The sequence below is a fragment of the Excalfactoria chinensis genome, chromosome 17 (genome assembly GCF_039878825.1).
Source record: "Excalfactoria chinensis isolate bCotChi1 chromosome 17, bCotChi1.hap2, whole genome shotgun sequence".
In the NCBI taxonomy this organism is placed as follows: domain Eukaryota; kingdom Metazoa; phylum Chordata; class Aves; order Galliformes; family Phasianidae; genus Excalfactoria; species Excalfactoria chinensis.
Genome location: NC_092841.1, coordinates 2,361,854 through 2,377,281, shown reverse-complemented (window position 1 = coordinate 2,377,281; position 15,428 = coordinate 2,361,854). Strand labels below are relative to the sequence as shown.

The following is a 15,428-nucleotide window of genomic DNA, read 5'->3' as shown; positions in this document are numbered from 1 at the left end:
AATCATCGTTATCGTTTCATAAGGAGGTATTTCTCTGCCTTGAGGCCCACGGATAACATTCTCCTTAATTAGGAAAGTAGTGTTTTTTACCCCTTCTCTACAGGGGTGCAATTTATTGCCCAAGTGAAAGGTAATGAAAATCATTAAACCTTAAATCTCAGCCCTGACACGGAACCCTTGCCTACCTCAACCTTTTCCTCTGTGACCCCAACTGCCCCCAAACCAACCAGCCATCTCTATGTCGCCATTGTGTGTGTTTGTTACGTGATGCTTGTTTTATTTTTGCAGGTGTCAATTTAACTTGAGGCCAAATCTCTGAAAGTTACACAAACTTGAGATGCAAACAGGGGCTGTGAAGTGATACGTGATGAGTGATGAGAGCTCAGAGTAAAACAGGTTATTAATTGTAATGCAATGTCCTAATTTCTCCCCAGCTCCCCAAATAGATTGGGAGTGGAAATAAATGCTTCCAAGTAGGATATTCTTGGTGAATTAGAGTGAGTGTTTTCATTTTATCTTCCTAATAATGATTTAAGATGACTTTTGCATGAATTTAAGCTCTATAAAGAAATGAAAGCCTGGGGGGAGGACACTTCTGAGGCAGATTTCTATGTTAAAATATTGAGAGCCATTTCCTTAAGCATTTCAGTGACTTACAGCCCACATCCCCTGAGCTTGAACTCTTAAGAGAAACCATTTTAAAGGCGTCTGGGGGTGTGATTATGCTTTACAACTTGAGCATTCCGAGCCATCCCCCTCCCTTTCTGGTCAGACTGCAGCAGAGGCTGCTTCTGCAATGCCTTGTAACAGCTCTCAGCCTGCCAGCCCTGCACTGGGTGGGCTCGAGCAGCAAAACGAGGGTGTTTTCCTCTTGAGGTCAGCAAGCTGAGCCTGCTTAGTGGAGCCAGCAAGGAGCAGCTGTGATGCAAAGGAAGGCAGGCTGCACTGGGGAAGCACCAGCCCCTGCAATGGGACCTGCAACGGGACCTCCTGCAACACGCAGCTAAAAACAAAGCTAATTTCAGCCTCGCAACCCCCCGCCGCACGATTCGCCTTTATTTTTAACCGAACTTCGCTCTTATTGTATCACGGAAGCCACCTCCCCCAACGGAAGTACCGACCCGGAAGTCATTTAGAGGTCAGAGCGGGCAACATGGCGGCGCCCAAGCGGTGAGAGGAGAGGGCAGCGGGAGCAGCGCTACGGCCATGAGTGCTGCCCGCTGCTGCAGCCCGCCACAGGCGCTGGCAGGTACCTCGGGCAGGGCAGAATCGGGGCTGGTGGTGTGGGAACTCCGGGTCTCTCCTGTCCCGGTGGCCTTGTTCCCATTGTGATGCAGAGGCCCATAAGGTGACACGCTGCAGGCTGAGTTAGAGGTAAGAGGAGAAACCAAGACCTGATGTTCTCTTCTTTCCTTAGGAATTTTTGTCTGGCAATTGAAGAAAACGGGAATACGGCAAGTCCCGGGTCACTTTGTGCACCTGTGCCGAGCGCCTACGGACAGACTGATCACATTTCAGTACTTTAACTTTCTCAAACGAATGGTAAGTCACGGAATGTGTTCATCCTGCATTTCTTATCCCTTAAGTATCAGAGAATCATGGAATGGCTCAAGTCAGAAGGGACCTCGAAGATCATCAATGTCCAACCTCCCTTCCACAAGATTATGCTTTCTGATACCTGGATTCTTTTGGACGTGTTCTGGTTCCCAAGCAACATCAGCTGGGGCAATGCCTGTGCCCAGGTTCCTTCCTACAGCCCGTGCACACTGCACAGCAGGCTGCTTGCTCACACTTCGCTGTGGAGTGTATTTCACAAGCTGGCTTTGGCAGGGGTCTGGATGGGGAGATTTCCACAGGGTCCTTCCTGCACCTCCACTTCTGTGGTTCTGTGCCTGGAGATTCTTTCTTTTTAGTTCTTGTGGAAGTAAGAGATTCTGGTTGGTTTTTAGGGTCTGGTATCAGTAAATGTCCGAAGGGTTCCCATTAATCCCATTCATCCACCTCAGTGTGACCTGAAACGGGAGCATGCTCTACTGATTCCTAATAGTGAAAGTTATGGTTCTGTGTCTTCTCCAAGCATCAGGAGATGCTGGAGAAACAGACGTGGGGAGGGGCAGCAAACCCAATTTCAGTGCGAATAACGCGGAGACCTTTTCTTGTTTTTGCAATATTTTATTGTCTGTAAAGGGAGAATGAGGTTGCTGTTGGTCTGCCAACCCCAGAGCCGTGCTCAGCACCGCAGTGGGTGCCGGCCTAGCGCCGCCTCTTGGGGGATGGGGGGGGCGAATCCGGGGGGCAGCTGCTGGCCCTCCTCTTCGGGGGGCGTCGGGGCCCCCCAGGCGAGCGGTCCGTGCCCTGGGCGGAGGGGCCCGCTGCCGCCGCCTGCCCCGGCTCCTCCTGCGGCTCCTGCGGGGACACGGGGGCGGCGGGCTGGGGCTCGGGCCCCCCAGGAGGGACGCCGGGGAGCTGCTCAGCGCCGGGGCCTGCAGGGCTGGCGGAGCGGCCCGGGCCGGAGGCGGGAGGCTCCTGCTGGGAGGTGGCGGGGCTGGGGGTGTCCGCGGGGCCGTCCTGCCCTCCTGCTTCACGGGCAGCCTGGCTGTGCTGCCGCCGGCGGAGCTCCGGGCCGTACAGGGCTGTCACGGTGTCGATGAGCCCCGCCACAAACCGCTCCGTGTGCTCCTCCAGATGGGTCTCCATGCTCAAGATGAGGGCGTCCTCGTCGAGTCCATAGACGCACAGGAGGTGCATGATGGCAGTCCGTGCTGCAGCCACCTCCCACCACTCGTCCTCGGTGATCCCCTCCAGCTCCTGCTGGATCCACCGGAGCAGCGGTCCGAGGTCTCCCGGGTCTCCTCGGAAGAAGTCCGCCCAGACCTCGGCTGGGAAGCCGTGCTCGGCAGCCACGAGCTGCGGCTGTGCAGAGCCCCGCTCGTCCTCCTGCTCGTCCTCGGAGTGCTGTGCAGGCTGCGGGATGGGGCACTCGAGGAAATCGTCCTCGGATCGCACCGAGTACCGGATGCTCTCGATGCTCTCCTTGCAGACGGCGCAGGTGGGCTGCTGCTTTGCCCAGCGCAGCGCACAGCCCAAGCACAGCTGGTGCCGGCAGGGCACGGCGTAGGCCGCGTCGTCCCGGCTCTGCCCGCAGAGGGGGCAGCTCCAGTCCGAGGGCGGCTCCATGGCCCCGGGCTGTGCGGTGGGCTGGGGAGAGCCGAGGTGGGAAAGCTGCTCCCTCGGCTGGCGCTGCAGCGGGCAGGAGCTGTCAGCAACTGCAAAAGACAAAAGAGGCCGCGGTCACTCGCCGTCCCCGGGGCGGCTGCAGCAGCAGAAGCAGCAGCAGCAGCAGCAGCGACGCCCCGGTCCCTCAGCACGAAGCCCCGGCCCTGCTCCCCGCCGCCCGCCCCGGGGCCGTGTCCCCGCACCGCTCACCTCCGCTGCTGCGAGCGCACCCCGCGGGGCCCCGGCTGCCTGAGCCAGGCAGGGCCGGGGGAACGCTGGCGATGCCGTGGGCTGAGCACCAGGAACTGCTGCCGGCAGCCCCACAGCACGGCCCAAACAAAGGCTCGTTGGCGGCTCCAAGTCTGGCGACTGCGCTCAACCGGAGTCCAGGCACGAGTGATGCTGGGCTCTGCTGCGCCCCAGCTTCTGCACGGGGGTCGGTGAGGTCACAGTTGAGCCCGCTGCTGTCACAGTGCCTTGGTCGGTGACCTGGCAGCGCAGGGCTGTGTCTGTTTTGGTGCCAGGCTGGGCCTACATTGCCCTCCATCCTCCAGTGACTGAACTTTGTGCTGCTGATAGATCTGGAAAAATAAAAATTGCACACAGAGTATCTCCATATGAATCTTTCCTCTGCAATTTGTTTAGAATCATAGAAAGATAGAATGGCTTGGGTCAGAAGGGAACTCAAGGATCACCTATCTCTAACTGTCCTGCTGTAGGCAGGGCCACCAACCTCCTTGTGTAATACTGGACCTGTCTGCCCAGTTCCCAATCCAACCTGACCTTTGACATCTCCAAGGACGGGGCATCCACAGCCTCTCTGGGCAGCCTGTTCCAGCACCTCACCACTGTCTCTGTGAAGAACTTCCCCCCAATATCCAACCTTCTTCAACTTAAAACCATGTCCCCTTGTCCTGACACCGTCTACCCTTGTGAAGAGTTGACTCCCCTCCTGCCTGTAGTCTGTCTTTAGGGACTGAAAGGCTGCAATGAGGTCATTCCTCAGCCTTCTCCAGGCTGAGCAGGCCCAGCTCCCTCAGGCTGTCTTTGTAGGGTTGGTGCTGCAGCCTTCTGATGATCTCTGTGGCCTCCTCTGGACCCTCTCCAACAGCTCCCTGTCTTTCTTGTATTGGGGTTCCCACACGGTACTCCAGATGGGGCCTCACAAGGGCAGAGCAGAGAGGGAGAATCACCTCCCTGTGCCTGTTGGCCACCCCTCTTCTGATGGAGCCCAGGATGTTTGCTTTCTGAGCTGCAGGAGCACACTGCTGGCTCGTGGTCAGTTTTGTCTCATGTGCTGAGTAAATACTGGAGAATGCTTTAGGAAAAAAAGTGTATTTCTCATACCTGACCAAATCAGGCAAGTCCAGGCATCTCCTTTTTTTGTTGAAGGGTTAAGCAGTTTGGATCTGTAACATCTGAAGTTGGAGAAGGCTTGCTGCAGAGAGGGTAATGCTGTGTGCTGCAGCACGTCCTCTCCTGATAGGGGTCGTTTTGTGCCTATGGAATGTGGTACTCATCTCCTGCTGGGAAACACAAAAGTGAAGTAATTTTACATTTTCTATTTGTTAAAGTTCTGATACAATCATTAGTTTCCTAGAAAGATGTAGAAAGTTGAGTAGGTATTTTGGGGGCTGGAGTTATTACAGACCTATGGGTACCTCTTTGCGTATACCTGAATTAATCATTCATAAATCAGGTGGTTTTAAAAATGAATTAAGAAATATTTGCTATTGAAAGTAGAAGGAAAAATGGAGTTTGTTTTGAAGCAGTTCTTCAAGGTTAAGTAAATGTCATTGAGATAGTTGTGAAATGGAAAGATGCCTTCTTTGTATGTTGTCCAAATTAAGCTTAACTTCTTTGCCCACAAAATAGGTGTGAAATTCAGGCTAACTCAGTCATGTCATCATAGGAAGTAACTGTCATTAAGAAGAATAATGTAGCAATAACGTCAGTGATAATAACAACGCCAAGTTGACAAAAATATCTTCTTAATCATGTTAACATTTATCATTCTATCTAGTATGTAACGCGGTGCAACAAAGACCTCAGCCAGCGGGCGAAACCGAAGTCAGATTCAGTTGTGTCTCCATTCCGTGAGAGTCAGTTGGATCAAGAAAGGAAGGTTATACACAAGATTACACCAGTGTCACCTGTTCGTCAACCTTTGTCTGAGTTGAGAGAAGTTAAGTCAGCTACAGAAATTGGAGACCCAGGCACACCACCAACAGCAGAATCCAAAGAAGAGAGACAATGGAGAGAAATGAAGCTCCGGCTGGATGATTTGCCAGGAATTCTGGCACGTTTGTCCAAAATTAAGCTTACAGGTACTATATTGTTTATCACTTCTGTCCATCCTCTTTGGTATTTAGAGTTTCCTACCATGTTAACGATACCCTGCATGTTTTCCTGTGGTAATTTCCACTTTGGTGACACAAAGTACCTGAGTCAATTCCATCAAATGTGTGCAGGAAAAAACAATGTCGAGCAATTTTGTTGCCCATTAAATTTATTTACATTGAGGAGGAGCTTGCATTACATCAGCTAGCTTTTTGGGATCATAAGAGAATGCTGATAGAATAAAAAGGTAATACTGGATTAGGAAGTGATTAAATAAGCCCTCCATTAAGATAATGCCTCTTTTCTTAAGTTTACCATCCTCCTGTCTTATTTACTTATCTGCTGCTATCTGCATATCTACTTATCTCTCTCATATTTACTGATGTGCAGCTAAATATTTACAGTATCAGATCATATTAACAGTACAAACAAAAGACAATTTGAATAATTTCATAGTTTATAAAGGAAAAAAAAAGGTGTGTAGTAGATTGCTTTTTCTGAAATGAGGTAAAACTTACCTGTGTGCCCCATAATGGAACTGTACCTTCTAAGCAGCCGTTTTAGCAATTGCCTTGTAGTCTAGCTACATTTACTTTATTCCAGTAGTAATACATAATGGCTATAAATGATTTCTTTGCCAAGTGGCAGTGTTATATGTAGAGAAAGCTGTAATGATCTGACCAAAGCCTTACATTTTGTCTCTGTCAGGGCCAAGAACAGAAATATTTCCTAAGTTCCTACTGTGGTGCTTTCTCTGGAGAGCGAAATAGATTCTTGATAATAAAACTGTTATTCTTTGCCATAACAATTTGTTATAACAGAAATCCTGAATTCAGTTTACTTTCTGAACATTTTTGTTCTGCTGTATGTGTTTTCCATGTTGAAGTCTTACTGACCACATAGAGCGTACAATGGCCATTTACATTATTCCCCACTGAGGAAGCCTTCTAGCTCTTGATGTTGGTGGGACACCTCATCTTCTGGACTTCACTAAACTGATCTTGTCTGTTTGTCCAAATGTTCCTCCTTGTGTGATACTAATCTGTTGTCTCCCACCGTGCTGTTAAATTTTTAGCAGTGTTTGGTTTCTGTAGTGCTCACCGCAGGTAATACATAAGGGCTATATGAACAATTAGCTCTTGGCATCTTTTCAACGTGGTGATTCTGTTCAAGTGATTGTTTTATGTGAGCTTGAAACCTATGCTAGTTATTGGAGTCGGATTAAATTAAATAAAACCTCAATAGATCCAGAATGAAAAGGTGAAATTCTGTGATTGAACATCCAATTTATATGGGGGGTTGAGGAGGAGAGGAAGAATCAGTTCTTGTTTTAAATGCTTTAAACATGCGTTCTTAAATTTGCTGCTGTTCCATAGGGGGAAGGTCTGTGCCACAGCAGTGTTTCACAGAGCAGGAGTTTCAAGAAGTGCCCTTAGATGAAAGAGTATCTTTATTCTGAACTCTCTTTGTATGGCCTCACTTTTTCTACCAGACTTCAGAACAGCTTCTGGTAGTTCTTTAAATGCTGAGGACAACCTTGCAGGCAACAAAATGCTGTTCTGTATTAAGGCGTGGTGTTACTGAAAAGCTGGGGAAGGTGAAGGTTACGGAGCTTCATTTGGTCAAAATCTGTTGTTTTCAGATGTTCTGGGGAGGTAAGGGGGTGGACTTTGCAGCTGTGAAAAAGGTATAAAGCTGTAGGGAAAAAGTTAATTGCTCTTCGTGCTGTGATCTTTGTGTATTTGGCAGGGAGATTTTATAGAAATTGGGGAGTATCAAAGCATAAGTTGGACTTTGGATGAAGAGGAGATTTGTAGGTGGTTTGTAGGAGGAGGGTTCTATTGGCCCTTTGGGTTGTAGGATAGCATGGGAAGCAAGAAGGAAAACTATTGGGTGTAATGTGTGGAGCTAGAAAATGGCTTTAGTTGTTTTTATCTGAGTTGTGTTATCACGTGGGCAGATCTGTATTCTGTACAGGGTATGGTGGTGGAGGCCTTTGGTTTATTTATTTCTGTTATTAAAGAAGAAAATAGATTCTCTGAGGTCACTTTTATTTCTGCAAACGACATGCAACCCAATTCACTTCACCCATGGAGTTCTGATAGATCTCATATCCTGTGTGTTGTTTTTGGCGGGCTCTTTATTTATATTCTTTAGAGCATAAAATAACAAAAAAACAAACTCTGCATTATGCTAAAATGGGCCTTCCTTGTGCCCCCATCTTTTCCTGCTGCTGAAGTAAAGAGTGTGTTTGTTTGTATTCTGAACTGTAATTCACCTTTGAAAGGAAATGAGCTTAGCTATTACCATACCCTCCTGCCTCATGTAAACTATAGTTCATAGGACTCTGCCATTAGAAACCGCCTCCCCAACAGAAAGAGATTTTTGTTTATGTTCCTTTGCCATAAGAAATGATTAGGGAACTTTTAATTCCTTGTTGTGTAATCTACCTTGTTGGGTTCGGTTTCCATCCTCTCCCATCCCCGCATTCTCTGCTGTCTGAACAGCTGTCTCTTACCCTCCTGGCACTTGGAAAGTGAGTGCATCTGCCTGATAAGTGTTCAGAATTACAGATTTTGTTGTTTTCAGCTTTATCACAAAGTTCACGTGGAGCTGAATAAAGCGAAATGTGGCACTGTGGTAATTCTGATCATTCGTAATGTGAACTCGTTCAGAGTTTCAGGCTCTCTCAAACTTCATGTAGTGTTTTCCCCCGTGGTTGCAGATGAAAGCTGAAGGGAGCTGTGCAGGGGAATTCAACTTTGGTTTTGAATGGGGTGGGGGGAAGTGTGATGAGGGCACAGTGTGCAGAACATTGGGTGTCCTCCTTAGCTGTGCTTTGTGAACGCGGCCTCATCATTGCTCCTGTACTAAGGGCTGCCTTGCACTTTGCTCTCTTGGTGTTGATGACTGGTTGGCAATACAGCGTGTTGTGTAGTGCAGGTCTGAGCAGTGGGTGTGTGTCATCATTCAGTTGTAAATGAAATTGCTGATTTCTGAACAGCTGTGGTCTTTTTATCTTCACTGCAAGTTCATTGTCTGTGGGGCTGTGTCTTTAGCTTCTCTCTCTTCTCTGCCTGGAATCATTGAGTCCTGGCTCTTGTTTCTCCTGTGGCTGCTATGATACCAACCTGCAGTTCTTGGTAAAGACACACTAATACCCTTATTTTTCAGGTGTTTAATTATCTTTGTCCCATATTTTAATATACTGCCCTGAACGTTTTCTTTTGACTTCTTAAACATGTTAAATTGCATCTAATGACTGCTTTTACACAGCTGTGCATTGACTGCTTGCTTTTTACCCAGAGTCTTTCCTGAAGTTATCAGATTTTACATTATCACATTGCAAAGCACTTCTATTTCCTGACTCTTTAAAGCCATTTTAGAAGTCTGGTAGTTTTTTTTCCCCCCAAAATACATGTGAACAGGTAATCTATTAACGTATGATGAACATTTCTATTCTGGTTACAGAAGTCTTGTTTCATATCTCCTTGGCTGGGTTTCTTGCTTTGGTTCTGTGCACACAGCATCCGTGAGTCACAGAGGCCTCAGAGTGCCTTTAGAAGGCCGTCCAAGCTACTTTTTCCCAGGGCAGCACCAACTTCAGGTGTATCATCTCTGACTTCATGCTGTTCTGTTCTAAAAGCCATCCAAGGGTGGGTAATAACCTGCTTGGCCATGCAGTCTGCTGCAGTGTGCTTGTGTCCTTTCTACTGAAAAGCTTCTTGGTGGATCTAACAGTACCCCTATTTTGCTTCCATTTTAAGTATATTACTATTTCTGTAGGCACTAAGAAATCTGGAAACTCCCTAAAGCTTGTTTTGCTGCTTTGCTCTCATTGAGGACGTGAGATATTGTTTGGTTGTGTCTCAAAGAGTTCAGCCCAGAATCCTGTTATGTACAAAAGATGATCTGTATGTTAGGAGAGAATTCAAAAAGGCAAGCCTAGGGGTGTTTGTACCTTGGTAATTCTGGAGTCATTTGTCATCTTTAATAGAGGCATTCCAGGGTTTACCACGGAGTGGAGAGTGGAACCTGTTGTGCTTTGTCCTTGCTTGGGTGCTGTCTGTGCTGTGGGCTGACTCCAGGGCTGGTGGAATTGGTGCTCTGAGGAAACCCACGGATTTGCTTGGTGTTTGTTTTTAAGGCAGAGATTTATGGGTTGTTCTGCTGCTGTCTAGTCATTGGTAGCACCTTCCTCAAGAAGGAAGATCTGGATGTTCCCAAATCGGGGGCCAGAATTCCTTGTGGAGAAGAGTTGGAAGAATATGTGCTCTTGTTCTCAATTCCTTTTACATCTGCTTTTAATAAAACAATCCTATTTTATTTACTAGAAAACAACCAGAGCTTATTAAATGTATTGCTCACATATGGATTTATCTGTGTAGTAGTAGTGATCCTCCTGCACAGGCACACTGCAGTGGAAATGAGGAATGGGGATGTGTGCTCCTACCTGGTGCTGTGCTCACTGACACCCTGCGTCATCCCTGCATCCATCACCTATCTGCAAAATAAAGATGATGGTTATCCAGCTTTGCATAATGGTTCTGAGCATTGCTGAGCTGCCAAGTGGTGGAGCATCGATGACTAAATAAGGTGTGTGTGTGCATGGGCTGAAAGGCTGCTTGCAGCTGCCCTAGTAAAAAAAAAATCCATTTGCTTTAATGGAGTTCTTGTATGTTTCTCCTTCAACCAAGAGCAAAATTTATTCTTTAAATTGTGGTTTAAATACAGCCAAAAACTTTGAGAAAGATCCATCCGTGTTCCTTGTATCGATTGTTACAAGTCTATGTGTATTTTTTGGTCCTAAATATATCTTACGTGACTGTCACAGTAGTTCTGGTTCTCTGGTTATTAAAGCAGTAACTATTATCCTATCAAAGAAAGGAAGCTTGATAGCGATATCTTACTAGCAGTTGCTGCAAGGAAAACTGAAGAAAGAAAAATAAACTATTACTGCAGTTTTCCCATGCGTTTTAAAGTTGTTCAACAGTGAGAGATTAATGCTGTTTGCTCTGTGTTATTGCACTTGAATTTTATATGAGATGATTTGTTTCAAGCGAGTGTCCCGAATTTGTTTGCTTCAGGAGTTGGGCTGTCTGTAGTGTCTGGGTTATGATCTGCAACAGAACATAGGTAGGTCTTTTCCTGCCTTTACCTTCCCTGAAAGCAACATGTGATGCTTGGGGAATTCCATCAGCATTTGGAAAGGTGCTCCTTTATAGGTAGTGTCCCTGATAGGAGTATCTAAACTCTTTTGTTAGAACAAGGAAATTGTGTCTTAAAATAGAAGTCCGTGTGCTTTTGTTCTTCTATATATGCTGATGTGTCATCAGCGCAGGGACAGAAAGGAAAAATCTAAAGCTGAATTCGTTTGCTTTGGATTTCTTACCCATTTATTTTGGCTTGGCTACTTTTTAATAGTAGGTAAATGAAACATAGCGCAGTGATTTGCATGCTATAAATACGAAGAGTTATAGAGGCAGATTACACTGCAATGAAACTGAAAAGGAACGCCAAGAATACAGTGCACTGTAGGCCTTTCTGAATGTGCTATTCTGAAAACACCATTCACTCTCTTTTTTGCACCAGTGCATTAGCATTTTTGTTTTCATTTACATTGAAGTTGTAGACAAACGTGCCTTGTTAATTTCTGGTAAAGATGTTTAAAAGATGTAAAGTTAGATTTAGGTTGAGATCATAAGTTTAAATGCTGGCTTCTTTTTGAAGATAATGCCAGCTCTCATCAACAAATCCTAAAAGGATCGATTCCATCTATTCTATAATAAGGTGAAGTTAATTTGGTCCCTAAAGCACTAAGCTAACAGAGATTAAAAAACAAACAGTCCATGACCTCATTCCCTTGATGTGATCTCAGTAAAATATACTTTTCCTCCACCAAGAAAGTAGAAGAGTAAATTATTGCTTCCACAATGAAAGAAAATAAACTTTTCCATGCAAAGAGAATGTTTTCTTGCTTTGTCTCAACGTGTTGCATTCGAACTGTGGGATGATGAGATGAGCAGCAAGCTCAGAGCACAGCCCCGGCCAGCCAAAGTACCTGTTGGAGCTGGCTGTGTTTGAGGATGTGCTGCGGCCTCTGTAACAGGATCCCAATAAGTTGCACTGAAATGACTGGCTGAAATTAATCTGGGGAAATCAATTGGGCCTTTAATTAGCGCTGTAGCTGCACCGTATGAGGATCTCTGTGAGGTCAGTGTGTGGTGATGTTACACTGACTGTTTGCCAATCTGCTCCACCTTTCCTCTTCAGTAAATGAGTTGGTGTTTTCCCATAATAAATCGGTGTAAAGTGCTCTCTAAGATAAGTTTTAATTAAATTCTTGTCTAGAAGTGGAAGGGTGATTTATTATGCCAGAAGATGAATGCAATCACTCTTAGTAATACAAGTGTCACTGTTTTACTATCCCCTTTGGGGTGTGTTTTTTTTTTTAAACTTGGTTGTAAACCAATGAGTTTAATATCTGCTCATTCACTGTGCTATGAAGGATGAGAGTTTAGAAGCAGTGGAAGCAGGATGTTGTGCCTCTGACTGCTGAAGAAATGGGGTGCAGCACTCCGAAACAACACTCCTGTGTGTCTGTTAGTCTGCCTGGGGATTACGGGCTCTGCTGTGATTTCACAGCTGCTCAGAGGGATGAGGCTTCATCACAGGTTCGTGGTGGCTTAGGAGCAGCTGAAAGGAGCTGCGGGGAGAGCCAGGTGCCGATGTGGGGAGGCAGAGCCATGAGCTTTGCTTCTTGTAAGCCTTGCGCTTGCAGACAGCTCGTTTAACAGCCATTCTGTGAGTCCATCACGAGGCTAAGTCATGTTTATAACAATATTAGATACATTATTATCATAATATTCAGCTGCTGATGGATTTTAATACTTAGAGGAAAGTTTTGATGAGCAGCAAGTCATCTTCAGCGTCGTTTTATGATTAAGTCCTAATATCCTTATGCAGGCACGGTTCTGGAAAGCAGTGCTTTGCGTGTACATCCTTGCTGACGGGTCCCTGCCATGTCATTTACTTTTTCATCTCAAGTAACACTACTCAGCAGTAATCCCAGTATTTTCAGTCAGCAACGGTTATTTATTTGTCACTTAACTTCGGATAAACAGGAGGCTTTGTAGGAATTGGGAAGATAAGGACGTTTGGATTCTTTAATGCATACCTTTAATTTGAGGACTGGAACGCGGTTGCATACCAAATGTTTTTTAACTGCTTAGTTTAATGACTGTATTAATTTTTGATCGTAAGTTTTGAGGTCATAAGCAAGAAGAAATTTAATAAGTGCTGGCTTTTAGAGTACAAAAAGTTTTTCGTTTTCTATCATTTCTTGCCAAATGCAAGTTTTGCATGACCTATTATTTAGGTGATTACAGTATTAGGACTGAAACTTGGGTAACTTTAAAGATGTGATTTGCAGTGCTACGCTGAAGCTATAATTTTTGGATGACAAAACTGATCTGGATTTCTGTTAATCCACTGGAATTTGGATGTCTCTAAGTGTTGCTAACTCTGTGTGCTGATGTGATTTTGTACCTTCTGCCTGAGGTGGGCATATCCCATGGAAGCAGCACAGCAAATGCTTGTGCATTGAGTTACCTGAATGTACCAGGTGTTGTTTACATATCCCTGTACTCTTTTTGGTTTTGTGCTCTGCTGAAGTCACTTCTATAATTTGATATAAAATGCATCTCAGCTTGCAGTTTTCCTTTCTGTTTTCTTCTGTGTTTAGACTTTGCAATGGTATGTGTGTTATACGATGCAGTACAATCCTATATCAATCCATGCAGCAAAGAGTACAGTGCTTTTATTCTCACTTCATCTAATTATATGCTGATGGGCCTGGGTTTCTCATTTCATCCCTCACTGTTCTGCCTCCCATCTTTGCCTTAGTTAGGCATTAACAGTGCTTTGTTCTTGGAGCTACTTCGATTCAAAAAAGAAGTAAGAAGTGAATCTGCACTGGGCTTCTTACAGGACTTGCACACCTTACCACTAGTGGTGTGCATAAAGGAGATGGTTTCTTGCTGATACCCTGAACTGTGCTCTTGCTTGTGTTGCAGCTCTGGTGGTAAGCACGGCGTCTGCTGGCTTCGCCATGGCCCCCGTCCCATTTGACCTGCCTTGTTTCCTGCTCGCCTCTCTGGGAACCGGCCTGGCTTCCTGCGCTGCCAACTCCATCAATCAGGTCAGTGCCTCGGCCCCTCTGTGAGCTGCTGTGTCCCGGCTTTGGGAATGCTGCTTGCTGGGAGTGAATGGCAGGGTGTGCTGTGCCTTCAGCTGCAGCCCCAGCCCTGGGCTGTTAAAACTGACACCGCGAAAGGGCGACGTGTCTGTGAATTAAAGTGGTGTTGCTAGGCACAGTGTGTTTATTCGGAATTGAGTTGATGAGGTTTTAAGCCTCCCAATAACAATGTTTATCTTGATAATACCATGCATGGATCACTGCAAATGACACAGGAAGAATGGTGTAATTGGAGTATCAGAATAGCCAGCAGGGCTCCAGTCTGATAGGCTTGGATGCTGCGTTGCATGACCTTGTGGGATCTGTCTGAAGGAAGGCTCAGAGCTGCTTGTTCATTGAGTGAGACATTGGTAGGGTTTGTGCCTGCATTCAGAGAATTGAATTATAGCCTGAAATCAGGGTATCTCCCGTGTGCTTCTCTGAAACACACTGAAAGTCTCAGTCTTGGGTAACCGTGTCATGCTGAAGATTTAGCTGTCTGAGCTTGGCTTCCTTTCATGTGTGGCATCTCTCAGCTCTTCTGCAGCCCAGCTGGGAAGCAGAGTTGCTGTTGTGTTCCTCTGAAGCCCCAGAGCAGAGCCAAACTGGCAAACTTGCAGTGCAGAGTGGAGTTACAAAGCGGCCTGCAAAATGAATGTCTGTGACACCTTTACTAGCACTTTGTGGGTTCTGCAGTGACCTGGGTGCTTGAGTGCTGGGGCTCCTCTGATGGAGCAGAGCACGGAGCTTTGCTGTGAGATGCCTCCTGAAGATGCCCCTTGTTGATTAGTCTTATTGATGCTTAAGCCTCATAACACCTTAGGTGCAGAAACCTATGTGCTCTGTGGGGTTGCACTTGTAATGCACCTCTTGTTCTGACTCAGATAAGTGCAGGTGGTTCTGCTTGTTGGAGCTGAGAATTAGGGAGGGCTGCCAGCCTTGTGCCTATTCTGCAGAGCAAACAGAAGAGGTGCTGCATTTTTTTGTTAGTACCCTGGAAATATTTAGTTTAAAACACTTAAGTACCCTTGAAAAATGATTTTAAGACTGTCACACTGTGCTTTATGAAGGATGCATTCGTGCATGTTTCACACAGGGAGGTCTGGACAGAAAAGCTGTTGTAAGGTGAAGTGCTTTGATAGAACTTCAGAGATGCCTTTTCTCCCTTTCTGCAGGTTTTTTAATATTTAAAGATTTGTTTTGAGACCCATCAATCCTTTGAAATATTTACTGTTATATTTACTACCATATTTACTTTCCCTTTTGACCTAGATACTGCTGGACTCAAAAGGGAATTATTTCTTGTTCAGACACTCTAGTGTAATGTTTCATTTGTGAATTCAGTTGCATCTTCCTGCAGACAATATTCATGCACTGAAAGCTGCTTTTCTTTCTCTTGGGTTTCCATGTATTGTCTGATGTTGTATTTTGCCTTTTTTTAACCTCTTACTTTTTGAACTCTTAAGATATTTGTACCAGGAAGCCCATGCCATAATATGGAGTTTGGGATGGGAAAGGAAAGGTAGAAGTGTGATAGTTTTGTGTCTGGGTCTGTAATTTGCTGTTTACTCATTGCCATCTCACTGTAGGGATAGCTGTGTGCCCTTCTGTAGGGAGCCTTATTGCAGCCTCTCGA

General features: G+C 45.8%; 1 protein-coding gene across 1 annotated transcript in view; it reads left to right on the top strand.

The window, feature by feature from the left end:
• The first annotated feature begins 713 nt into the window (after positions 1 to 713).
• The window catches only part of COX10 (cytochrome c oxidase assembly factor heme A:farnesyltransferase COX10), a 92,825-nt gene continuing 78,110 nt past the window's right edge, over positions 714 to 15,428 (top strand). Inside the window, exons 1-4 of the mRNA XM_072352256.1 lie at positions 714 to 1,249; positions 1,418 to 1,542; positions 5,240 to 5,543; positions 13,632 to 13,756. Coding sequence (XP_072208357.1) covers positions 1,207 to 1,249; positions 1,418 to 1,542; positions 5,240 to 5,543; positions 13,632 to 13,756 — 597 coding nt within the window. The 5' untranslated portion in view covers positions 714 to 1,206. The remainder of the gene's footprint in view (positions 1,250 to 1,417; positions 1,543 to 5,239; positions 5,544 to 13,631; positions 13,757 to 15,428) is intronic.